This window comes from Solea solea, chromosome 1 (assembly GCF_958295425.1).
Source record: "Solea solea chromosome 1, fSolSol10.1, whole genome shotgun sequence".
Classification (NCBI taxonomy): Eukaryota; Metazoa; Chordata; class Actinopteri; order Pleuronectiformes; family Soleidae; genus Solea; species Solea solea.
In genome coordinates, this window is record NC_081134.1 from 7,406,178 (window position 1) to 7,430,840 (window position 24,663).

Consider the following 24,663-nt stretch of genomic DNA (forward strand, 5'->3'; position numbering starts at 1 on the left):
CACTACACAGCATGACTTGGCAGTTTTCCTTATCCATGTTCCGGTAATATTCACGCTCTTGTGACATTTTATCGGATAAAGAATGAGGAAGAAGGTGCAGGTCAAACAAGATCCTTCTCCAGGCTCCACATGTGAAGTCTCAATGTTATTTTCATTAACGAATTACCATCATATTACATCATATGACATCAGCAGCCATTTTAATGGATTGTTCATCTGAAATTAAAACAAAAAGGGCAGCTCCTCATTTCCATGAAGAGCCCTAATCCAGCTATGTGTGAGGTTTGATCATATGACTCAAGTGTCTTTGTGTATGTGGAGGCACATTCATTCATTCATTCATTCACATGGCTGCTATACCCCTGCAGCCTCTTATCCATGTGTGATTTACTTATACATTTTTGGGACATAAGGCATTGGCAGCAACACGCCGCCACATTGTCTCTCACCAAGGCTGTGTTCACATTAGCCACATTAATAAAACCCAGATTTTGACAGGACAACTGTTTCGCATCAGACTTTCATTCAGGGTTTGTGTAAACTGACGTCAAACTAGGGCTGAGATAAATAAGTGACACAGCCCACTGCTTGTAGGCCGCAACAATTGAAATTTAGAGCAGAGGTCTCAAACTCATGGCCCCCAATTGATTTCAGGCGGCCCACTACTTAATATCAAGTTAGAGATTCATTTTGCATCATAAAAAAAAACAAAAAACAAAATCAATCTATATCAAAATCGAAATTCTGTAAAATTCTCTAATAAACAGTTGCTTTTTCTCAAAACATTAGAAATATATAATTTTAAAAAAAAAACATCAACAACAAAGAGCTTGAAAGATATTTGAATTCTATAGTAATATAAATTATAAATACATTTACAATGTACAACAGTTACTAATTTGAAGGATTTGGTGTTTAAAAACTGTGAGACACTTGTCATGTAACTTCCTCCACATTTCCTGCATTGTCACTCACCTGCAAACTATTTTCTGGGATGGGCTGTGCGCTGTTGCAACATCTTGTGGGCTGCAGAATGTATTCTCACTTCCTCATGACCACTGTGTCACTTACTTGTACATTGACCAGGCTGACGTACAACAACACCCTCTCTGTGTACATTTCCACCCAGGCAGCAACTTTTACTCCCAGTCGAGTTTTTTAAGTGGCATAAAACTCTGTTTTTGTCCTTTACATACAAATCCACAAATGATGAAGTAGCACTCCTGTGGACACACACTGGAGGGATCTGCTGGGTGTGGGAGGTAGTAGGTTATTTAGTGAGTTATGAGTGGTTATTGCATGTAAGGATGATGTCATATCTGTTGAGTCCACAGAATAGTTTTTTAAGATAAGGCAGTTCCATTATTAAGACCCTTGTTTTTATCATCTGTACCAATTCTAATACTAAGTCATACGCTAAATCTGGACTTGGTTTTATTTGTGTTTCTTTCCCCATGTGTGACATCGGATGTTTCATTGACTATAATTAATTCTATACCTCAATCTGCAGCACAAAAGCACAGGGAAGCATTTACTCCAGGCCCAGTGTAAGTGTCAATAATCCTTGTATTTGGTCATTTTTGTGAGTCTGATACTGTACAGGTCTCAAATTACACTGGCATAAATTTTATGTCAGATTATTTGAAGGTAGACAAAGGCAAACAAGATTATATATTTTACCAGCGTTTAGTGAAACCTCAACCTGGTACCAAACTCTTAGCTTAAAAGAGGATCTTAAGAAATGTTGTATCTGAAGTCCAAAAAATGATGCTCTATATGTTTCCAAGTTATCATGTGACAAGAATCACCTGAGTTTGGGCGACAGACAGAGGCTGTTGTCAGCTCAGACAGTCCGTCCACCGTGTCCTCTTTTCTGCGCTGACACTGAGCAATGTCTTGCGTGCTGTTGCTATGGGCACAGCATCAAGGGCCAGATAAGAGGAGGAACACATAATAACCTCCTTTTAGAAACACAGCGGTGAGCTATTGATCAAATGTTGCCCTGCCTTCATCCACTGTTTCACAATATGCCAATAATTAGTGCATCTGCGCCACTGCTGATCCCAATGCAAATAGATGTTTGAAGGGCACTTCATGCTGGTCACGTTCAGTCCTGCAAAATGCCACTGTTTTTCATGGATGTGGTGGATTAAAAGACTAATCCAAAGCACTTTGATCCAGTTATTCCATGTGTTATTGATGGAGGCATACACTTTGCTGCTTTTAAGGGATCCACATACTTAATTAATATTAATTATCAATGAACTTACTCTAAAAGGATATTTTAGAAAAATGTACTAGTGTACGTTAGAAGTCAGGGTGAGTTTACACTCACATGTTGCCTTTTCTTATGACACACGATGAAAAACCGCATTCAGCTTTGTTTACTGTAAATAAACTCCCTCAGAGTATTTCCACTCAGAGTGTTTGATGAAACTGAGAATGAAGGGTGTGACTCAGTAAAAACTGTGTTGTGGTCTTGTATAATTAAGCGGGCAACTTACACCTGTTAAAGCGATGTCCCTAAGTGATGACAGTGTGTGTGGAGGGTTGTGCGGGACTGTGTCTCAGTGTGAGGTTGATTGGGTGCCACGTCCAGACTTGTCTGAATCAGGCAGCAACAGAGTGAAATCAACAGGAGGAGCTCAGAGGGGAGCGGGACCATCCCTGTCCCTCACAGCAGGACATGACAGTAGCATGTAATTGCACATGCAGACACCCTCTCTCTCTCACACACACACACACACACACACACACATATGTTCGACATTCATGACTTGAGGGGACATTGCATTGACTTACATTCATTTCCTGGAGACATACTCTAACCTTAACCACAATTAGGTCCCCACAACATTAGTAATACCTGGACACACATACACACACGTGTGCACACGCACATACTCTGCAGTCATAGCTAAAATAATAATAAATACATGTGATATTATCTAAATAGTATAGTATTTTCTCTTATATGTTATAAAGAAAACAGAGTAATGTGATTGTCTGTCTATCTGGTCATTCAGATCAACAATCGTTTTATCTGTTAGTGCTGCACAAGTATTGTATAATATCTATCTATCTATCTATCTATCTATCGACCTGCCTAGTACTCTGTCCCTTTAAGAATTCTCCCGCGCAAGTTCACGAGCACGGAAGTCAGCCGGAAAACGCAGGAACATTTCGCGCCAAATTGAAACAACAGTCGTGTCAGTGGAGGAGGAGCAGCAGCAGAGCCACGAGCCGCTGCCGGACATCACTCGCAGTCTTTCACGTGATTTTTTTCGCCCACCATTCAAAGGTACGTGTTTACTTATTTAGTGTTTTTTTCGCCGGTGTGTTGAAGCGTTCACCACAGTGTGGAGCAGCAGCAAGAAGTGTGCTCACAGTTTCACATGTTTTAGTCCCAGAGTTGGGCTGAAAGTGCTGTTCTGTGTCTGCGCTGTGTAGGTTAACATGGAGGAGGCCAACAAGCTCATCGGCACCGGTAAGAAGCACCTGGTGATGGGGAAGGTGGTGGAGGCGGTGAGCGTCCTGCAGGAGGCCTGCGGCATGCTGTGAGTGTCCATCATCACAATAGTTTTACTGTATTGTCTGCTGGCTGTTAAAGGACACAAAGATAAACAAAACAGTAAATGCATGATAAGAAAGTGTGTCACAGGTTAGAACTAATTTAAGGTAGTAATTTAATGTAGTGTGTTGTATTTAAGTTTGAACTAAACTTTGTTTGGTTTCTACTCAAATATTGGTTTGCATGAAAGGACATTTTTATCTGTGACAAATGGCACTTTTCCACGATGCAGGTCCAGCATGGCACGACACGACTCTACATGGTTTGGTATGGTTTTCCATAACTATAATACTTCCTTGACGTGGGCGGAGTCATCAAATTTCATACTTTCATACAGTGCGTATTGCACATGCAGCGCATTTTCTATCACTCATCTTTCATACCAATTCACACGCTGCCAATAAGCAAAACACAAACCGTGCCGAGTCGTGCCGTGCCGTGTGGGAACTGTGTAGTGGAAAAGCGCCAATAGTTCCCCAAGTAACAGTGTAATGTGTATATATTCTTTTGTTTCAGAGCTAAAACATACGGAGACACAGCAGACGAGTGTGGAGAGGCTTTCTTCTGGTGCGGTAAAGCACTGCTGGATTTGGCTCGGTGGGTTCATGAATCTTCATCCAGTTCAGACTGATTCTTTTTTAGAAAAAGGAGAATTGTTGTGCGTTTGTAGAAACTAGTGAAAGTGTGAAGAACTAACATGACTGGTGTTTTTCAAAGGATGGAAAACTCTGTCCTGGGTAACGCTCTGGAGGGCGTGCCGGAGGAGGACGATGAAGAGAAACCCAAAGACTCAAACGTTGAAGGCACTGAAAACATCGATGGTAGGAAATGGTTCACGTATAATAAAATAGTCATTTTTCATTTCAAGAAGATCTTTTATGTTCTTTCTTTTTTTTAAGGCTCATATTTGCATTAAATGATCCATTCTAATCCCAACAGAGAAGACCAGAGACGAGCTGAGGGTCCAAGTGTACGACGCCATGGCGGAGAAGAAAAGTGAAGATGCTGAAAAGGTTGAAGGCAAGCAGAGCAAAGAAGCAGAGAAGAACGGTGATGAAGAACCGGGAGAGGCAGAGAAGGAGAAGAAAGACGAGGAGAAGAAATCTGCTGAAAAGGAAGATGTGAAGGAAAAGGAAGGCAAGAAGGAAGGAGAGGAAGCATCAGTGGACAAAAAAACAGAGGAAGGAGCAGCAGCGGACAAACCAGAGGAAGAAGAAGGTGTCTTTCCTCTCTCCATTTAAATACTGAGCTTAACTATAAACAAGCACCATGATGTATTTAAGGACATCTGAACATCAGGTCATCTGAACATGAAGTTGTTTTTTGTTTTGTTTTTCCAGACGACGATGAAGAAGAAGAAGAAGATGGTGATGATGCAGAAATGGAGGGCGAGGCACAAGAGGAAGGTGAAGGAGATGCCACTGCTGAGAAGGTACTTGACCAATCAGTTCAAGTGCAAGTCAAGACTTGAAGGGTGATTTAGAATTGTCAGGTTTTAAATCTGCTGTCTTCTCAGGACAGTGAGGAGGAGGAGGAGGAAGAGGTGGGGAACCTGCAGCTGGCCTGGGAGATGCTTGAAGTGGCTAAAGTCATTTACAAAAGGTTTCTTAACTCTTGACTTTTGAGTGAAGTTTTCCACCACTGAACCACAGCTCCCGTGTTAATGTTTTATTTCTTTCTAAGGAAAGAGACAAAGGACGATCAGCTCATGGCGGCTCAGGCTCACCTCAAACTGGGTGAAGTTTCTGCTGAATCAGGTAAAAACCACGACGGATTCTGTTGATGTTTTAAGTCGGGTTTATTTCAAGGTGAATATGAAGATACTGTAGGAAATGCACTGGCTCACAAAGGCCCAGTGCAGCTTAATAGTTTTGTGATTACTATGCTGAAACCATAGTAATATGGATGGAGCCATGTTATGGATTTGAACTGTATCGTGTCCTGGTATATAATCTTACATGCTTTTTTTTTTTCCCCCAGGAAATTACACTCAGGCCTTGGATGATTTCCAGGAGTGTCTGAATCTGCAGGTGAAACACCTGGACTCAGACAGCCGCCTGCTCGCCGAGACTCACTACCAGCTCGGCCTCACCTACAGCCTGAGCCTTCAGTACAGCCGGGCCATCAAGGAGCTCAAGAGCTCAATCTCCGTCATCAAGAGCAGGCTGGGTACGCAGTGTTATCGTCCTTAGGCGACCACGGTTGGCGACGCGGTAGGATCACAACTGGAGCATGGGCTAATGCATCTTCTGCGATTTACAGACAACCTGCATGAGCTGCTGGACAAGGTCAAGGGTCCGGAGGATCTGCCCGGCGAGAGGAAGGAGATGGAGGAGCTGAAGGCTCTGCTCCCAGAGATCCAGGAGAAGGTGGAGGACGCCACAGAGGGACTGAAACTGGCCAGTGCTGCTTCTGAGACTGTGCAGGGTGTAATGGTGAGTCTCCTTATACCTGCTATAAACCGATCCAACGGCAACAATTTGATGCAAATGTAATTCAAAAACAGTTTTATTTGCCTATTTGTGATATTGAAATGTCAAGTAAAATAATAAAATGGTAAACATCTAGATAGAAGTGTCTGGGTTAATTGAGACTGTTCTCATCCTGAAGTGAAGGCCAAAGGAGAAGAGTTGGGTCTTTTAGACGTGATTTAAAATGTCAAATGGTGGAGGCAGATTAATTTCAGTTGGTAAATCGTTCCATAGTTTAGGGGCAGCTACAGAAAAGGCTTGCTCGTCCCGGGTTGAGGGCACATCTAAAAACGATCTCACACCTCGGAGTATTAGATATGAAAAGGCATTCTTTAAAGTTGTCAATTTAGCACAGGTCACTGATGACGGATGAATTGAAACACAATTGACAAATGCATGAACTTAATTAACTGCATTATTGTTGTTCTCAGGGTGAAGGCTCGACCTCTTCATTCGCTGAGACCACAGCACAGAATGGTGACACTTCCTCTTCAAAAGTGAGTTGTGATGCACAAATGAATGAGAAAGTTTTTTTTTTTTTTTTTTTTTTTTTTACTTATTTATGATTTACTTCCAGATTAATGGCACATCAACCAACGGACATGCCCCCACCACAGCTCCAGTCTCGGACATCTCCCACCTGGTCAGGAAGAAGGTGAGGCGATTACTTTTTTCTTTTTTGAATTTACAGTATGGAATTCAGATCTGAATGAAGCGTGTTGGTTTATTTTGTTTATCCAGAGGAAGCCAGAGGAAAGTCCAGTAAAGGCAGGTGTGGTTAAGAAGGTGAAGCAGGTCCAGGTCGACGACAAAACCAACAGGGTGAAGGCGCCTCCCACTGATGGAGCAGACAAAGACGGAAAGCAGACGAACAGACACACGAACACTATGGAGGTCGAGAGGTACGAGCTGCTGTTTGTATTTTGTGTCCACATTGAAACTGAAGTGCGTAACTTTAAAATATAATATCAATGATATTCTCAAATGCCAAAGAAACCAGAAAATACTTGCATTTAAGAAGCTGAAACAATCAGAAATCTTGTTTTTAATAATGAAAAAAGCTTCAAATCGATTATCAAAATAGTTGACGATTAATTTACTAATGGAGTAATTGTTTCAGCTCTAGTCCGCTGTTCTGTCAGTCTGTTCCCGCAGAAAATATGAGTTATATTTTTGCTGTACGATGGAACACAACGCGTCAACTCAGCAGAATTGAAAAGTGCCCGATTTCAGAATAAACACCCTCTCGTTGGGCCTGTAGCTACGGAAATCCATGTGGAAGATTAGACCATGTCAGTATAGACACAGATCGGATCTGATCACTTCAATTTCTAATGTGGATGCTGGGTTATATAATCATACAAAGACTGAATTAGTGCATTTTGAACAGTCAATAATGCAGATGAATGAGCTGTGTTTCTCCCTGTTGTGGTTCTAACTGAAGTTTTCTCTCTCTCTTTTTCTCTCAGTCAGTGAAGTTGGACTCGGCTCCACATTTTTGTTGTCTCCATCACCATACTACGTTCTTACTGTTCTACACTTGTTGTAAATATGTGTGTCTTTTTCTATGCCTGTTGTGTTCGTGTTGGGTCACATCATGTAACCTGTTAAGTTGAATAAAAATGTTGTAATTTGATAAAAAAAAACAAATGGCACTTTGTTGATCCATTAACATATGTACTGCAACTCTGAGGGAAAAAATACTTGCTTGAAAATAAATTTTTGAAATATTTTCCCTGTAAAACGTTTTTTTTATTATGAAAGAGCCTGAACACAATTATGCCTCACTATAAATGGCTTAATTAGTTAAACTGGTCTGTGGACCTAATTATGACAGGTTAATTCAGATTTTAAGTTTAATCAGTTATTGTAATAAATAAATCATTCAAACTGAGGAGGTAAATAGTCCAGAATTAGTTGATTTGACATTCAATGTTAACTCTAATTGAAGATGAAATATTCCTGCCCACTCGGCTTGACTGATGTCTCTTTGTCTGTTTTGAACTGAATATCAACTACATGCATTAGAGCTAATTTTCCTTTAACTGCTTTAAGAGTCAAACTCTTGCTTTCTCACCTGCAACCTATTGTTTATGAATGACACCTGTACTTATACTGTGGAAAGTCAAAGTATCTGTCAACAAATGTTCAACTTTAGCCTCAAAACAAAACATTGGATAATTAAGTGAAACAGCGCTGTTATGCCTCGTTTTCTCTGGACAGCTTTGTCACAAAGTCTGCACGTTAATTCTTATCTGAACGGACATGATTTTAATGACAAAGCTTTACCACAGATCTTTTTGTAACGGGCACAAAAATGTTAACACTTCTTCCTAAATTCTGTGGTGTTGTAAAGATCTTAATGATAAAATGAAGTCTTTTCTTCTCAGTTTTCAGTGTTTGCTGCCTACAATCACATCTGTCTTAGTAAATATTCATTTAAAAAAAAACATTGAAGCAGATCTCAGCAGCGACAAGATAGAAAACATTTGTTTCTAATATTTACATTCAGACAACGTTGACCCAGACACCAATTGTAGGTACAACCTTGTCCACGGAATACATTTAAATTGGCTTAAAATCCAATTATATCAGTGAAAATGAGAACGCTTTCCATTAGGAAAATAAAACTTTGATCTGTGTTCACTTTTCAGTACAATCCATTATTGTACTACATGAGAATATACGTATATAGTTAGTTGACCACAAATGAACTGAAAACTAGGGATGGGAATGATGAGTCCGATACTGGTCAAAATAAACAGATAAAAATGTTAAATCCAATACTGCAATCAGTTAAAGCATTTTAGCCGAGTCCGAGGGAGAACAATATTTGTTACGCAGTTGGAGAATTGTGTCTTTGAAATGACTCAGCCCAAATGTGTTAGCATTGTGGTCTAAAATAACAATCAGACTAGTATTGGTATCCTCGAGTTTGGGATATCGGTATCATATCATCATCCCATCCCTGCTGAAAACACCACAGTAGCCAGATTCATATTGAAACATATCAGCTTGTCAGGAACCAATTTTTATTAATATCATTAATGTGTCATCAGCATCATCAATGAAATGAGTTAGTCTGTTTGAAGCAGAATCAAGTGTGCATTCATTGCCCTTCTTTTCTTGATGAACACTTCAGTTCCACAAAGCGAGGAAGAAAAAAAAAAAGGGAAGAGGGCGGGGTCTGCAGTGAAGGAGGAAACGCAGGGAAAACGACGTCTGGCGGAGCAGGAATCTCCCCCTTCACTGGGATATGATTGGTTTTTCCCTTGTGCAAGAACAACAACAACAAAAAAAAAAAAAGTCAAAAGAAAATAAATTCAAAATGGTGCTCTAAAAACAAAGATGAGAGAGGAAGAGGGGGAATTGCTTGCTGGGATGTGTAGTTGGCTGTTGTGTTGTTGTTTTTTTTTGTTCCATAAAGCCACGTTAGGATTTGATGCAGTCGTCATCATCAGAGCTCTGGCTGCTGCTGCTACTGGTTTCGGACTCTGAGCCCTCCTCGACGTGCGCCTCCGCCACACTCCTCCAGGGGGTGAAGTGGAGGGTCACGCCCCGCGCCCTCGGAAGAATCCCATTCCTCTGCATGCCGTTCTTTTTCAGCTGGACACCGATAATGGAGACACGAGGTGTCATTTCATTCTTTTTTTCACTTTGTTCACAAATGTGACAATCGTGAAGTTAAAGTAATAAAAACAGACAAAAGTGATTCTGCATCCAGTCAGCAGTCATAAGTCATTCTTTCCCCTGAGGTCTCACCTGCTCAGTTTTAGTCTGGAACTCTCTCAGCTCATCCTCCGTCAGAGGCAGGAAGTTGTCGTCATTCTCTGGATATTCCTGCCAGCCCATCGCCTTCAGCAACCTACATAAGCATAGTCACTTTCTGCTTAGCTTAGCTGTGTGTGTGTGTGTGTGTGTGTGTAAGTGCACATCTGTAGAAGGCTGAGGACACATTTTTCATCAAACCTATTTTAGTGAGAATATTTGACATTGTGAGGACATTTTGGCTGGTCTTCACAAACTTTAAATGGCTTTTTGAGTTGGTTGGTTGCATGGTTACAATCAGGTTTGGGTTAGGTTTAGGTAACCTTAACAACACATTGTGTTTATGAGTGTGAGTGTATACTTGTATTTGTCACCACTTAAGGACATTTCCTGGCAAAAACACCAAACTTGTTGTCAGGACCACAACCTGGTCTTAATGAGGCAAAACCTAATTTCTGAAGGAACTGGTCAAATTTAGGGCTGAGATTTGAATTAAATTGCTCAGGTTAAGGTTAGTCATTAACTGTAATGTTTTGCTTAGGCTGTCCAGATGAATAGAAGTCAATGCAGAGCCCAAAGAAGAACAGCTGTACAAACTGTGAGAGTGTGTGTGTGTGTGTGTGTGTGTGTGTGTGTGAGGCTGTTAAGTGTGGTACCTGTGCTCTGCCTCCAGGGAGCTGGACAGGTGTTCAGTGTCTGAGTCACTGAGGGAGTAGGACAGACCGTTCTCATGGCAGACTTCTTCACCGTAAGCTTTGGGCTCTGGTGTGTTACATTCACCCTGAGAAAATTCACACAGTAAGAGAACAAGTTTCAAAAATATATTTTCGCATCCCTGTTGGCCCTAATGTGCTTTATGTCTAGTAAGGGTAAACAGGTCTGTTACATACACAGTCAAATCCTAGAGACCATGTGAATCCCATGCTACACTCACTATGTGCAGTCATGTGATGAAGATATGTTGTCATTAGTACAGCTGAGAGCATTACTGGCTGCTTCCCACTCTCTGTGTGATATTGAAACACCTCACTTCCTCAGCAGAGCAGGAACAATAATGAAAAGTCCTTCTCATCCTAGCCAGTCTGCTGCCCCCAGAGGAGCAATACAGTTGCATCAAGACCCGTACACACAGACTGATAAACAGCTTCTTCCCCAGAGCTAAAAGAACTCATTCCTCTGAATAATGTCTTGTAGAGTGTCATACCGCCCTGTATTTTTAGACATTTTACTGCTATGTCTTGTATTTATTTAGTATTGTGTGTTGAAATATTTTTATTGCACTAGTTTTCAGAAGATCCATCACTAATTTTGTCATTGTGTACAAAATTCTATTCAGTTAACTGTTCATTCATGCCTAGTGTTTCAGAGCATAAAAAGAGCACTATCTATGGAGGTCCACACCATGATACCATGGCGAGTATAAATAAGGGTTTAAATCTGAGCAGATTCACATGTATACATGTTCTTATGGGTCATTGCCCGTCACAAGTACCTCTCCTGATGTTCCCGGGCTACTGCTTGTCGTCAGCTCTCCGGTGCCTTCATCCTTTAGAGCTCGCAGGAACTCGCTCTTTCGGTCCGGACCGCGACGCATCAGCTTCAGCCTCGATGGGGCAATGTCTATGGGGGGAGTTGTGCTGGAAGGGTGCTGGAGGTGTCATGGCCGAAGGCGCCGGGAGAAACCATGCAAACAAGACAAGGAAGTCAGAACTTTTTCCTTTCCCCCCAACCTCCAAAATAAACCCAACCTATAACTACACAGCGTTTGGCTGAAATAAAAAATAAATGCTATAATAAAAACACATGGTCCATGTCATATAAAGCAGCTACAGTTAACTGATACTTTCTGATGAATATGGAAGTTTATGATCACACATTTGAACAGACTAGAGGGAGGAAAGGACACATACACTGCTGATGTGCACCGATGAGTAAGCATCTCCGTCAGTAACCACACTAACATTTAACACACCAACTATGTTTAGACCAAACCTGTCATTTTCTCCCACTGGGGTAGGTCAGCTCCACATACTGTATCATGTGTGCAGTTGCAGTACAGAGTGCTACACTGGAATTTCCTCTCTTTGCTCACTGAGAAGTCAAGTACGTTTGTAATAAAATAATTGTTGAAGTGGTCTTGTTGTGACTAAATGATAAATAGCCAGTAATTATAGAGCACTTTTCTAGTGTTGATGACCACTCAAAGTGTTTCACACTACAGTTTTGCCATTCACAGTTTCTCTCATTCATAAAGTGTATGTACATGCAGCGCTTTAGGCATTACAGCTCTCAGGAGAACTTATGGTTAAGTGTCTTGCCCAGGGACATGTAGACCAGACCTTCCGTTTGAGCCACGATTGCCCCACATATATAGACAATCTCTAGCTTGTCTGGTGCCCTCACCTCTTTTGGGGTGTTAAGCTGTGGTGCACTGACTGGGGTGCTGGGTTTGGCTGCAGAGACGGGGCTGGTGAAGACTGAATCTCGGCCTGGCACGTGGAGGCCAGACTTGGTGATCTCTCTACCGCTGGATTTCCACTGGGTGCTCTGGAAGAAACAACGACTCTCTATTAAACGCAGCACAGCACACATGCTATGTGTACTAAGATTTCTGATTACTGTAAAAATTAACCCATACAAAACATAAAAAAATACAAACTCATCAACACAAGGAGCATTGTAGTGATCTGAACTCACTATTAACCAATAGCTGGTTAGTTTTTTATGTAATTGGTTGATCTAATGAAGCTGCTATGCTACTCCTTTCTATACCATTTGTCTTTTACTGTCATATCACCTTCTCTCTGAAGAGTACACGATATGGCTAAAGCACTTGAGCAATTTCAAAATGCAAAAACAGATGACTCTGAATTGCGAGTCCCCAACAACATAATGGGTGTGAATTAATTCATGTTCTTCACTGTGAACCTGCAGCACTTTAAACACACAAAGGTTTTTTTGGTCTTCTATGGAATAACTTTGTGAAGGAAACCACCGACAGATCTGGCTTATTTAATTCATTAAATAAGAATTGAATGTTTCATAATAAAAAGTATCTTCCCTGGAATTAACATATTGTTACCCATGTATCCAGATATGTATTGAATTGTCCTCTAAGGGAGAGATGCACACCCCTGTTAATTATCATAACAGTGTGTCTGCTAAATTAAATAAAGAAAGTGTAACACATAACAGTGAATCCTACTTTGGTGGGGGCCACAGCAGGTTTTGGGACCAGGTTCTTGTAGACACTGGAGCCTGCAATGGGAGCTTTGTTGCCATTTGTGGGCAGAATGCCAGCAGTGGCAAACCCCGCAGAGAAGGCTGTGCTGGGGTCTTCCTTGGAAATCTTCTTGATCACCAGCATTTTGGACACCATCTGTTTGCCACTAGGGGGGTTTTCTAAAACACAATCACAACAGAACGGAAATGTTACAGAGGTTTAAAAAAAGAAAAAGAAAAAATAAATCGAGAAACACAGTTTCAAATTTCAAATGTTAATTATCTTACCCCACACTCCAGCATGAGGAGCCACTGCTCGCATCTGACTCACAGGCTTTCCAGTTGTTTCAGGGTTGAGGGAAGGCTATGAAACAAAAATACAGCATCTGCATTAAAACCTTAGCAGTCAGAATTTTGATGTTAAAGCAAAGATAAAGCCTTCTGGTTTGCAACAGGGTAATTCTTGTAATAAATAACACTTGTGAAGTAGTTTTTTGATTATCTGGGATCAGTAGCAGTGTCACCAATCCCTTCTTTTTTTTTTTTTTTTAAATGAAGGCCATATTTATCACTGCTTTCTTTATTTAACATTCAAATAGCTTTGCTTCTGACTCAAATTATCTTTATCCTTTCAAAAAGCTCTGTCATTTAAGAACTATGTTGAGGACAGTGGCATGGTTTCTATGTTTGTTTAATGAATCAGGTGTTATCTACTCACAAAGTCCTCTTCCACAAACTTAAGCTTGTCGTCCTTGCCGTCTTTGCGTTCCTCGTTGGGAAACTTGTCCTGGTACGAGGTGCCCTTGCGGGGATGAAAGTTACCATTGCGCTGCCGGTGCACCCCCTGCCTGTCCCTGTCGCCTCCTCCCCGTTTGGGGTGGCGTCCCTGGTGGTGGTGGCTGTCCTGGGCACCCCGCGGGGCTCCGTGCCAGCTCGGGGTTTCCTTCCAACACGATCCCCCTGCAAGCCCACCATGTCCTCCTTTGGCCACCCCTGAGTCCACCGAGTCATGCCTCAGAAGCAGAGAGGGCTGCTGCCATCCGTCACCTGCAAAGACAACAAACGTACAGTGTTCAACTTTAAACTATAGTGTATACATTTTAATGTAAAACAAATGTCCCTAACATTCAAACCATTGTCAAATGAGCTCACACAAAGGTGAACACGTCAACACGACTCTCTGTTTGTCAGTGTGGCGGTGTTAAGATCTTGTGTCCCCAGTAAAGTGAGACGGCTGCAAACAGGGTGGAGTATGAATGAAAGCAAAAAAAAAAAAAAAAGGGCCTCCAAAAACTTAAAGATAAATATTGTCCTGCTCAACTCTGATAAATGCCTTGTGCCCCAGCTGGTGTAGTGTATACAGACAGATGCTCTTTCAGTCAGGCCTGACAGTATTTGCTTGCCAAAGCTTGTTTTCAGTTGAAGGACACAGCATACATCTAATGTTACATTGTTTCTTGACCAAAGACCAAAAAGAGGCAGAATAATAACAACAACAAAAACACCTAACTAACGTTTTAAAGTTTATTTTTATTAATCCCCTTAGGGAAAGTATTCCTCTGCATTTTGACCCATCCTAGAATTAGGAGCAGTGGGCTGCATTGGGAGTTGGGTACCTTGCTCAGGGGTACCCCAGCCCTTTTTGGCAGGGTGGGGATTTGAACTGGCGACCTTCCGGTTACAAGTCAAGTTCCCTTTCCACTTGGCCACGGGCTGCCTATCAAGTGTCTTGGCTCTTAAACCTGGAGTGGAAACCTAATTAATGTAATTGGTCAAATCTGTGTTTGTCCTACTATTTCATGTCAACAAATAACTGCTGTGTATATGCAAGACCAACCTTCAGTCGCATCATTCCAATCCAAATGCCAATGATCATAGTATTTGACTGACATAAAAAACAACAAATGTGGTGGTGGTGTGCTGAGACTTTGGCACAGTCCCGAATATCTGTATATTAAATATCTCTATATAGGTGTATATCTAAATATATCTATTAAGGTGTTGTTTTAATTGAGAAGGACAATATTTTTAATTTAATTTTACAAGAGAGGAAAGGAGGGCAAAAAAACTGAGGTACAGTGCATCAGTTAAAAAAAAAAAAAAAAAAAAAAATCAAAAATGCAAGACAAACAAGCAGATTTTGTTTTGGCCTGAGTCCAACAGTTGAAGATGAAACAACTACCTGGAGACAGAGACGACCAATCACATGGGTGACAGTGTCCTGAATACAAACTTGTGCCACATGAGAGGAAAGCGTCAACTACCAAGTTTATTCTGTCATTTCTACACATTTAAAAGTTTGGTGTCGCATAAACCAGGCTTAAGTTTTCCCTAGGAACTTCCTGAATTACCATCATTAGTATGTCTAGCAAGAGGAGTTAGACCAGCAGCCACAGTCTGTTTCAGCTGCTTCGGTCTAGAAATCAGTATCACATCCTCAAGGCCTATACGTGTTTTTTTCCACCAGACAAATAAGCTTGTGAAAAAGGACAATAAGGGCCTGTCTGTCTGTGAGCAGACATGCACAAGCACACACTCACATTCTGAGCACAACACACAATATTAGCACAAAACACATACTATTATTTATTGCTTCAGTGTTAAGGAGCTGAAAGAACAGAAGACAGCAGCAAGAGGAAAAATGCAATAAATATGCCGTACAATAATTTTGCACATTAAGTTTCTTTTGCACACCTACTTCAGTTTGCACACCATGCACAGCTTCTCTTCATCTGCACATGAAATGTCAACAGTGTCCATATTTTTTTACTATATGTACATATCAGATACTTCTCAGATCCTGCTCATGCTGTGTGTTCTTTTATTACTTTTATCTATTTCTTTTGAACTTTAACTCTGCATTTGTGGACAGCAAAGAAAGAATTTCATTGCACAGAGAAATGTGTTTTCTTACTGTACTGCAATGTCCTTCACATTTTTGTGAATGATCTCACTTAGCACCGTATAATAAAACTGGCAAAAACAACAATTCCACTGGATGGAGTTGAACTTTGACTTGTGCATCATCTCATAACCATCTGACAATATAAAAGCAATTGTTGCTGATCAAAATGTCTGTACACAACTCACTATCCAAGTGAACACTAGCCAGCGGCCTGAGTAACCATAGTGGGTTTATTTCCTCTCTTACTCAGAATTCTTTTTTTTTTCTTAAAGTGTACAAGTTTCACACCTAAGCCTAGATACAATTTCCTTCCTGCTTTAATTTGTGCCAGACTTCAGAAACTCAGGTTTACTGCAATTGCGTGTTAAACTGGACTGATGAAAGTCTATTCATGCTTATTCGCTGTAGGTGGACTCCCAACACATGCAGTCTATACCCCAAAAAACAACAATGCAACTCTAAAGACTGTGATTACACTGCCGTTTTTCTTATTCTATGAAGAATATCTGTATCTATGAAAATGTAATTGTCTGGGGCTGAATTACAAGAGGTTGCATAAAATAAATACCATTTTGTACCCTAGTCAATATAGGATCATCTTTCTGTAAGTCCGTTCACATCATTTTACTTACCCTGACTTCAGTCTAGAATTCAACCAACAATTACATTTGTTTAATACTACATTCAACCAGATCTCCGTTGCTGTTGGTTTCATAAATCTGCTCCTTTTCTTTTACTTATTAGATGAAGTTAACACACAGATGGGTCACTGGTGCACACTGTTACCTGCTGGAGCACGCAGAGAGCCGTTGTTGAAGAAACCATCAGAGGAGTTGTGGCGGCGGCGGCTCACAGCAACTCTACCGTCTCTGTGGTGGTGGGGCTCACCTTGCTTGTCAAGGTTGGCAGCAGGGGACTGTGGGTAAACAAGAGATGGTTGACAATTATAAACACGTAGACAAGGACAGTGGCAGTTTCTCTACTTCATGTTTGAAAAAAATTTAATTTTGCATAAATACTCTTTTTGTACTACTTTGATTCATTCCTGCAGTGTAGGTGTTACGGATGCAAAGATTACAGATTTTGATGACATGATTATTGTCCGAGAAAGAAATCACAGTATTACAATATTGTTATTTTTCAACAATACTCTCTTATGAAGTTGATTTGCCCTGGACTGGATTACATGTCATTTTGGAAAGTGTTACGTGCAAGTTCCTTTTCCCACTGTGCTGTTGGTTCACATTGTGCTGAAGAAACAAAAAAAAACTCTTAACTTACCACTGCTATGTTGACATTAAGTTATACACTGATATTTAAGTCACTACAACTCGCCAGTAATTATTCTTTAACAGTCATTACAGAGCATATTACTGCCACTTGACTATATGCAGCTGGATGGTGATCTTGAAGACGTTGCAACATATTTGAAATGTTTTTGAAACTTTTGTTTGGCAAGTTTTGCAGGCTCGAAACCAGAAATGCTCTATGGTAATGACTTAAGATGGTTTTGGGATGGAAGCAAATGCTTGAGTGCTCAATCCCTTGGCCACTGTAGTGTAGCCATTTTGCTTTTATTTAATATCAGATAGCAATAAAAATAAACGGTGTAGTTCCACGGCCACCACCTATTACACTGGGGTGTGGTATATATATTTTTTTTTTTGGTACTTTTTTTAAAACATAGGTAATAGTTTTATCAGTTAATGAATAAAAATCTGCAGATGAAGGTCAGTCATGTTAGGGAAAAGGCAGAATGTACTGTAATAAAGTCGTCTGTCTGTCTGTCTAAATAGTCCATTACTAACCCACACAGCAGTGTGTTTGACATCTCAGTCATTTCAACGTATTCTGCCGAGATTCCAAAATCAGACTAGTTCCAAATGAGGACAATGCCTTGTGCTCCATTTTCTCTGTCTTGACTCATAAGTTCACTAACAGACTAAACCGGGCAACTTCCACAGTTCAGATTACACTGAGCTCTAGGCAGAAACAAAAAGGGCTAAAATGTACCTAATTATTCCTGAAGCACCCAAGCTTTCTGAATACTTTGGCAAATTATTAATAGAAACCAGATACCTTTATTGCAGCATTATTCAAAATCATACCAAATCAGTTCAAATAACCAAGGTTGTAGAATCACTGAGGTATGACGTCAGACAGCTAACACAGGTCAAAAGGTCAGTTAAGTGTACAGTTTTATCACAGCTCATGACGTTTACATTATGTGCAACAACAAAACACCACATCACACAAGTAGAGCACGCCAATCCATCTAAATTGGCTAAAATATTTGCCTTGAGCTGCTTAAACAGAAACTCCTCTTTCTTAGTGTTGTTACGGTGATAATAATAATAGTACATAGTTTTTATATTAGACCAGTGTATTTTCAAATGGGTATAGAGTTACACAATACCATTTATGTTGTTGCTCTACAGCCATGCTCTTTTGTATCTCTTCAGAGGAGAAAGGTGCATAGTCTTCTCTATCAGGGTCAATGGGTATTTTCCCATAGGAAAACACCTCCTCAAACATCATGGAATGCAACATGCAATACTGATACTAGCCCCTACACCGAAAACAACGAAAAGTCCTCGACATGTTGGCCACTGGATTTAAACCCTACATCTCCTACAAAAAAAATGACCGGTGATTCCCTTGCATTCATTTGGAAGTGTGCCACTGCTAATAGATAATTGAGCAATGCTACTAAACTTTCATTTGATCATTAATATCAATGTGCCACTAATAATCATCAATAGTAACTTGCACAAGTGCCCTATCCAAATTTAGGAATGACAAGCCGCAAGAAAATCTATGACCAGTTTCTTTAAAACCTCCGTCAGAACTTGGAGCTGTTCATTGAGGTTATAGTTTCCTTTCTTCTGTGATAGATCTTTTAAATAACAGAACACAATGATCCTCCATAAAAACCTGGACTGACTGTATCATCAGTCGCTGAGGTCACTCACACTCATACACACTCAGGTGCACAGATACACATTCACAAAACAATGTCACCGTCAGGTTAATACTTAAAGCTTTAAATCGACTCATCTCCTGTGATCGCCTACCACACACTCATATACACATATATGTAAAGTACAGACACACCTTGGCAGGCTGAGGAGTGGAGAAGTTAAGCCAGGCAGGGACAAAGTCATGCTGCGCCATTTAGGTCCAGTGTTTCTGGTCAGTGGATCGAGGCATCAAACCTCATGGCCAGGATCTAAAGACAGATATGAATAACAAGAAAAAACATTTAACATTCAGATTAGATACATTTTACATGCAGTAACATGAGTCCGACACGTAATCAAATCTGCTTTCATGCATACCTATTGATTTAATGTTCTCTCCTGCAAATGTTGTGTCTTGTTTTTTTATAAATTTACTGTGTTAATGTCTCCCAAAAGACAAGGCAAAACATTTACTTTTATTAGCAGAAAACATCAAAACTCGACAGGCTGCAGCTGTGTTTGTGGAACTAATAACTGTCAGACAGCTTGGCAGAAAATATCTCGTGTAGCTTAACACAAGTAATATTTAGCAATGTGTGCAATATGTGATAAATAACTAGGCTCTCCATGTTGAATTGAAATCATTATGTGTGCAATTGTGTGCGTTTGGAGAACAATTGGCACCTGCTATCCGCAAAATATTGACAAATTACTTGCAATGGACCACATTCAGTCGTTCATCCCCAAGCTATTGCATACATGCATGTTTGGCCGAAGCCAGTGAGGTGAAGCTTTATCATTACCCCAGAGACTGTGGCTCTGAAGTCCTCTGCCTCCTCCCTCAGTCCAACTGGGCTCGGTTCCTCAGGCCCGTTGGCACTGATAAGTGTGTGCAATGACAGATGGGGAGTAGCACACCAACAACCTCCTCTCCACCTCCGCCAGGACAGTACAGCCCCTTTTCCCAGAGGCAGATCCCTTTGTCCAGGGTGAAACACTGGGAAATGGGTCAAAAGGTTGCAGGAATGATCTGGAATGGCAATCCAGAGAACTGGCAAAGCAGAAGTAGATTTTCTTGGAAGTGCCGAGGTCTATGAGGGACTAATATTCCTTCTTGAATGAGATTCCCAGGCAGCTCCTATGCCGGTTAGGTCTCTTGTGAATTCTGTGTTACTGTTTCCCGTCCAGGTAATTCCTTTTCCCCTGGCAGACTGAGTTCTTCACCAATGCATCTGAGGCTTTTGCTCTTACTGTCTCAAAATGTGATTGGACTTTATGCTGATTGGCAAATTGATTGATTTGATGGTCGATTAGTCCCAGCAGAGAGGAAAATGCCAGTCAGTCTTATTGTTAATGAATGGAAGCAGTCTGTGAAAGCTGTCTGCCCTGAAACAAGGACAGTGGTTTACGTAGCAGTTCAACTTGGACACCAGATGGGAGATGAGACAGCGTTGTCCTGCCACACTGTGTGCCAGTATGTTGTTACGTCTATTTGCCTTTCACCGAATCATTTTAAGTTCCACTTAAACTCATGCAGAAAAGAAAAATGTGTTCAGAGACAGTCTTTTACTGGCAATGGGCATCGATGAAAACCACTGCTCACCTCATTAAACTGGTGAAAGGCTGTCAGACTTAGAAGAAAATAATGCTCAATGGAGTCAAAGTCACATGACAATGAAGGAAGAAAAACCCTATGTTACATAGCCATTGTTTTCAGTTCTGGTTAGTGAAAAAGAGGTGAAGCTAAATTATGCATTATAATGCCAAATTTATCTTTACACGTTTTATCATCACATTTGTGAGATGCCCATTTAATTATCTGCCGTTTTTTTATTAAAGCAGATTTAGGGTGTAGATTTGATTTCATAGATATACAAGCCCAAAACCTTAATAAAAATCCTCCACAAACCAAAAGGTCTTTGTGTCATTTGACAAAGATGGACAAAAAAACAGGACTTAAGTCAGTTCAATCAACTTGTTTTTCTCAGGGAAAATTGAGACTGAGAAATAGCACGTGTCAAGTGGGTCTTTCCTTCTTGAATGACTTTTTTCCACAAAGTTCCAGTGCAGTTTTCAGTTTGCTTGCTGATGGTTCATGGGTATCGGCACAGGAACAGACTGGACCTGCAGCATTAACAAACAATTTAGAAAAACATCAATGATGTCTAGGCTCTGATGCCAACAGACCTTCTCATAGCTACCAATTCATTAGTTCAGTTTCATTAACTTTATATAGCTTGTGGTACTGTTGCAGTGTAAAGTGTTTGTGATATTTAGTCAAGCATCATATGAACAGGTTGGACAAAATATTGCACTATATGTATATAAATGAAATGTAATGCACCAACTAGATAATTAGTTTCCACAGTACTGATACAGGTGAATCAGCACCCCATTATCAGGGGAGATAAGACTGACAAACTCCACATCCTCTTGTAAAGATATAGTTTGTTCAGGTGTACTGTTCCTGGGTCTCATTTCTGATCAGTTTATTGATTTATTGACAGATTTTACTGTATTTTTGATACTTCTATGATTGGATTAATAACTTTGTGTTGAGAAGTCCAATATAAAAAAGCAATTTATAACTACTACGACCATGTTCCTGATAATACATATATGTTAAACATTATGAAATATACGTCTTTTTTAAAAAACAAAACAACATTAAATTCAAGAGCCGAGTTTATCTACATTTGACAACTCAAATGCAATTAAACAGAAAAAAAATACGACTGCGATCCAAGGATAGTATCATGCTGAAAACGGTCTCCTTTATAAAAGCCAGTCTGCTTTGGTAAATTAAATATTTATAGCAGTGTAAAAATAACTTGAAAACGTTCTACCTCGGTGCGTGTTGTCAAACTGCTGCACATCCAAACGGGCCTGACAGTAAGTCTACGGTGGGGTGAAACTGCGGTTTACATGCTATGTTTCAATCATGACACGTTATAATAAAACAGGACCCCAAAACAAAAATAAACTGCATGCAAAAAGTCGGCGCTACCGCGGTCGTATCCCCACTTAAGTATTACATAACAGCTCAGCATCACGGAGTTTACCACAGACACGGGTTTACTACAGTGTGCCGCACAGACATTAACTTCACAATCAAACGGTACCCACACATCTAACAACGAGCAGCTTACATTTATACATGTTAGGTTTCAGTATTTTTACACATGTCCGCAAATACTGCTGCAGACCAACATAGTAACGTTACACGCACGCTTCATCAAGCTAACTAGCTAAGCAATGTTACACATACTGGCGCACTAGTGCGATTCAATGCGCATATTGATATACTATCGACATATCGCAATGACTAATATCCTAATGTGGGATATCCCAACTCTACTACTCGCAATCTCTGATAAGTTAACTGACGTTTACGTTAGCGCAGCAACTATTAGCTAAAGCTAGCGTTACCTAGCCTGTATAAGTAGTAGTAGTAGTAGTAGTCCACGAAAGCTGCGTGGTAGTTGAAATTAATTGATTGATTCAGAGGGCTTGCTGAAGTAAAAATGCATATGTTGTGGCTGTGGTAGCCAACAGTGTCTATTTAAGCGACTGTCACATAGATACAATAGAGGTAAACAGACCTGGCTTCGTTGGAACAACACAGTTTCAAAATGGCTACCTTAACAGCGGCAGCACACATTCATCAGTTTGCTAAGTGCTAGCGAGCTAACTTGCTGTGTTCATGACGGTACCGTGAAGCCGCTCCGGAGCAAGATAGCCTCCAGTGGACAGTGGTTCAAATAGACATTAAAGCCACAAGCACCGACAAGATGGAACTTTTCAGCAACTGTAGCCCTCCCATTAACACGGCTATTGACGTTTGTTTGGGGTTTCTGAGTGCTTACCACTGGCGCTGGCACAGGGGGTTTCGAACAGGCTCATTGGTGCTGCGTTCAACACCTGCCGTGCTTATGCAACTTATTGATGTTCCACAGTGTTGTTACTGGTGAACCGATGAAACGGAACGGCTTCTTCGAATTCTCTTCTAGTTGAACGAGATGTCATATCTATACTTGAAATGATGGTGTCATATATTCGAATAAAACCATTGAAGAGCTATGTTAGAAGTATGTCTAGTTGGTTTTGACAACTTGAATATAACCCAATACCTCCCCGCCAGTGTCAGCCAAACCAGTCGATGTCAGATCCCGTCTCATTCAGTTTTAGAGACAGTCATGTAATCGAGCACTAATCGAATGGTAGCTCAGTAAACGACCTTTAGTTTCGCTACCATATATTACTGTACTACAGTGCACCCGGCAAGTTGTTGAATGACATCGTAACGTTAAGGTAACTACAGGGTGAGTGGTTTGCATTAGATAGCTTTATGTTACATCAAGTTGTATGTTAGCTTGACATAGCATTACAATTAGCCCAGAGTAGCTGTACCAAAGCTTACATTAGAAAGTACATATTGTATGGGTGGAGTTGAATTGCAGATTAATTAAGTGTCTTTTTTCAGATCAAAATGTTTCGACTTGCAACTGGTAGACGCGTAGTTTATGAGGTAAGATCAAAATGTGACTTGTTCACCATCCCATGCTTGTTAAAATACTAGTATAAAAACACGTGATCCTGTATAGAACAATAATGTTTTTTGCACTTTTCTCCTTTAATGTGTTCTCAGGTGTCAGTCTGGAGATGTCTTCAGCAGAAAACCAGAACAGCAAATTACTCAACTTCAGCTCAACTGCTGTTTTGCTCTCAGTTTTCCTCTAGAGTGGCGTCCACCAAAAAGCTGCTGAGCATCAGGCCAGTGAGCTTGTATGCCTCACGTCTCTGCCAAAGCAATTCCCAAAGCACCTCAGACCGAGGAAATGCCAAGGAAGGCCTTAGTTTAAAAACCATCACTCAGGCTCCCAAACCAGCCCTCTACCTTGGTTTTTCTGGACTTATCCCTTTCTTATCAGCCCCTCTCCTTATGGCTGCTTCCCAGTCCTTCTACCCTGAAGTGGCATATGCTCAAGTCGTTTATGGAGCCTCTATTGTGTCCTTCCTTGGAGGTGCCCGCTGGGGGTTTGCCATACCTATTGGTAGTCCTGCTCAGCCAGACTGGAAGAACTTGGGCAACAGTGTAGTCCCCTCACTTTTGGCCTGGCTGTCCCTGCTCTGCAGAGACAATATTTCAGAGGGAGCCCTGGTAGTAATCATGGGACTAGGTTTGTCTCTGTATTACGACCTGACACTGCTGCCTGGCTATCCTGCCTGGTTCAAAGCCATGCGAACTGTCCTCACTCTGGTTGCCACCTTCTCACTGGTGGCTACACTGATTATTAAAAAGTTCTGCACTGAGAAGAAGGTCAAAAAGATTATGAGCTGAAAGAAGAGACCAGTTTGTTCTGATCTTTATTTACTAAATAAAAATGTATAATTGATTGAAGACGTGTTTTTTTTTTACACCCTGTTGCTTAACAATCCGGCATTATTTGTCTTTGTAATACTTGGGACACTTGAAAGCTGTACAAGTGGTATATACTGTAATTAAGACAACAGATAAGTAGTTTTCACAGTTGCAAAATGGAGACAGAAACCTGTTAATATTTAAATGAAAATATTCAATGCAGCAAAAGACTAACTTATAGGTAAAGGAAATAAGTGACTACACAAAATAAAACATTTGTGTAGTCACATTCTTTGCTTTGAAAAGGTAGAGACAAACTATGCCTGACTTGAAAAAAGCAATTGTACATGTGCAAAGTTGACACACTGGCTATTTAGATGTTTTTGCACTGTTGTGCAGAGATA

General features: G+C 40.7%; 3 protein-coding genes across 9 annotated transcripts; 2 read left to right on the forward strand and 1 right to left on the reverse strand.

The window, feature by feature from the left end:
* Positions 1-3,169: 3,169 nt before the first annotated feature.
* LOC131464550 (nuclear autoantigenic sperm protein-like) lies at positions 3,170-7,774 on the forward strand. Its single transcript, XM_058637088.1, has 13 exons — positions 3,170-3,301; positions 3,451-3,557; positions 4,088-4,168; positions 4,289-4,392; positions 4,511-4,791; positions 5,088-5,173; positions 5,255-5,328; positions 5,552-5,740; positions 5,834-6,006; positions 6,474-6,539; positions 6,620-6,697; positions 6,784-6,944; positions 7,512-7,774. Exons 2-13 carry the CDS (start codon positions 3,457-3,459, stop codon positions 7,516-7,518), a joined length of 1,401 nt encoding a protein of 466 aa, XP_058493071.1. The 5' UTR covers positions 3,170-3,301; positions 3,451-3,456; the 3' UTR covers positions 7,519-7,774.
* Positions 7,775-9,036: 1,262 nt separating this feature from the next.
* Positions 9,037-22,889, reverse strand: gpbp1l1 (GC-rich promoter binding protein 1-like 1). Of its 5 annotated transcripts, none has more exons than XM_058628425.1 (12): positions 22,764-22,889; positions 19,701-21,021; positions 19,052-19,166; positions 16,724-16,853; positions 13,751-14,079; positions 13,321-13,396; positions 13,016-13,212; positions 12,214-12,357; positions 11,303-11,458; positions 10,467-10,591; positions 9,805-9,907; positions 9,037-9,648 (listed from the first exon to the last, which is right to left on the reverse strand). In XM_058628425.1, the coding sequence occupies exons 3-12, from the start codon at positions 19,109-19,111 to the stop codon at positions 9,475-9,477; spliced, it is 1,494 nt and encodes a 497-aa protein (XP_058484408.1). In that variant the 5' UTR covers positions 19,112-19,166; positions 19,701-21,021; positions 22,764-22,889; the 3' UTR covers positions 9,037-9,474. The 5 variants fall into 5 exon arrangements, with proteins under 5 accessions (XP_058484408.1, XP_058484392.1, XP_058484383.1 ...); XM_058628409.1 differs by lacking the exon at positions 22,764-22,889 and adding an exon at positions 22,611-22,757; XM_058628400.1 differs by lacking the exon at positions 22,764-22,889 and adding an exon at positions 22,500-22,757.
* Positions 21,941-24,298, forward strand: LOC131459015 (transmembrane protein 69-like). 3 transcript variants are annotated; one of them, XM_058628463.1, is made up of 3 exons: positions 21,941-22,015; positions 23,381-23,425; positions 23,546-24,298. In XM_058628463.1, the coding sequence occupies exons 2-3, from the start codon at positions 23,387-23,389 to the stop codon at positions 24,236-24,238; spliced, it is 732 nt and encodes a 243-aa protein (XP_058484446.1). In that variant the 5' UTR covers positions 21,941-22,015; positions 23,381-23,386; the 3' UTR covers positions 24,239-24,298. The 3 variants fall into 3 exon arrangements, with proteins under 3 accessions (XP_058484446.1, XP_058484426.1, XP_058484436.1); XM_058628443.1 differs by lacking the exon at positions 21,941-22,015 and adding an exon at positions 22,782-23,219; XM_058628453.1 differs by lacking the exon at positions 21,941-22,015 and adding an exon at positions 22,782-23,208.
* Positions 24,299-24,663: the final 365 nt, after the last annotated feature.

Bases quoted from the DNA above. Each gene is read 5' to 3' on its own strand.
- LOC131459015 (XM_058628463.1), top strand. From the start codon at position 23,387: ATGTTTCGACTTGCAACTGGTAGACGCGTAGTTTATGAG. The intron at 23,426-23,545 runs GTAAGATCAAAA...ATGTGTTCTCAG, and splicing joins GTAGACGCGTAGTTTATGAG to GTGTCAGTCTGGAGATGTCT.
- LOC131464550 (XM_058637088.1), top strand. From the start codon at position 3,457: ATGGAGGAGGCCAACAAGCTCATCGGCACCGGTAAGAAGCACCTGGTG. The intron at 4,792-5,087 runs GTCTTTCCTCTC...CTGTCTTCTCAG, and splicing joins AACCAGAGGAAGAAGAAGGT to GACAGTGAGGAGGAGGAGGA. The intron at 6,698-6,783 runs GTGAGGCGATTA...TTGTTTATCCAG, and splicing joins CCCACCTGGTCAGGAAGAAG to AGGAAGCCAGAGGAAAGTCC.
- gpbp1l1 (XM_058628425.1), bottom strand. From the start codon at position 19,111: ATGGCGCAGCATGACTTTGTCCCTGCCTGGCTTAACTTCTCCACTCCT. The intron at 16,854-19,051 runs GTGTGTCTGTAC...GTTTACCCACAG, and splicing joins CCACTCCTCAGCCTGCCAAG to TCCCCTGCTGCCAACCTTGA. The intron at 13,397-13,750 runs GTGAGTAGATAA...TTTGTTTCATAG, and splicing joins AGTTTGTGGAAGAGGACTTT to CCTTCCCTCAACCCTGAAAC.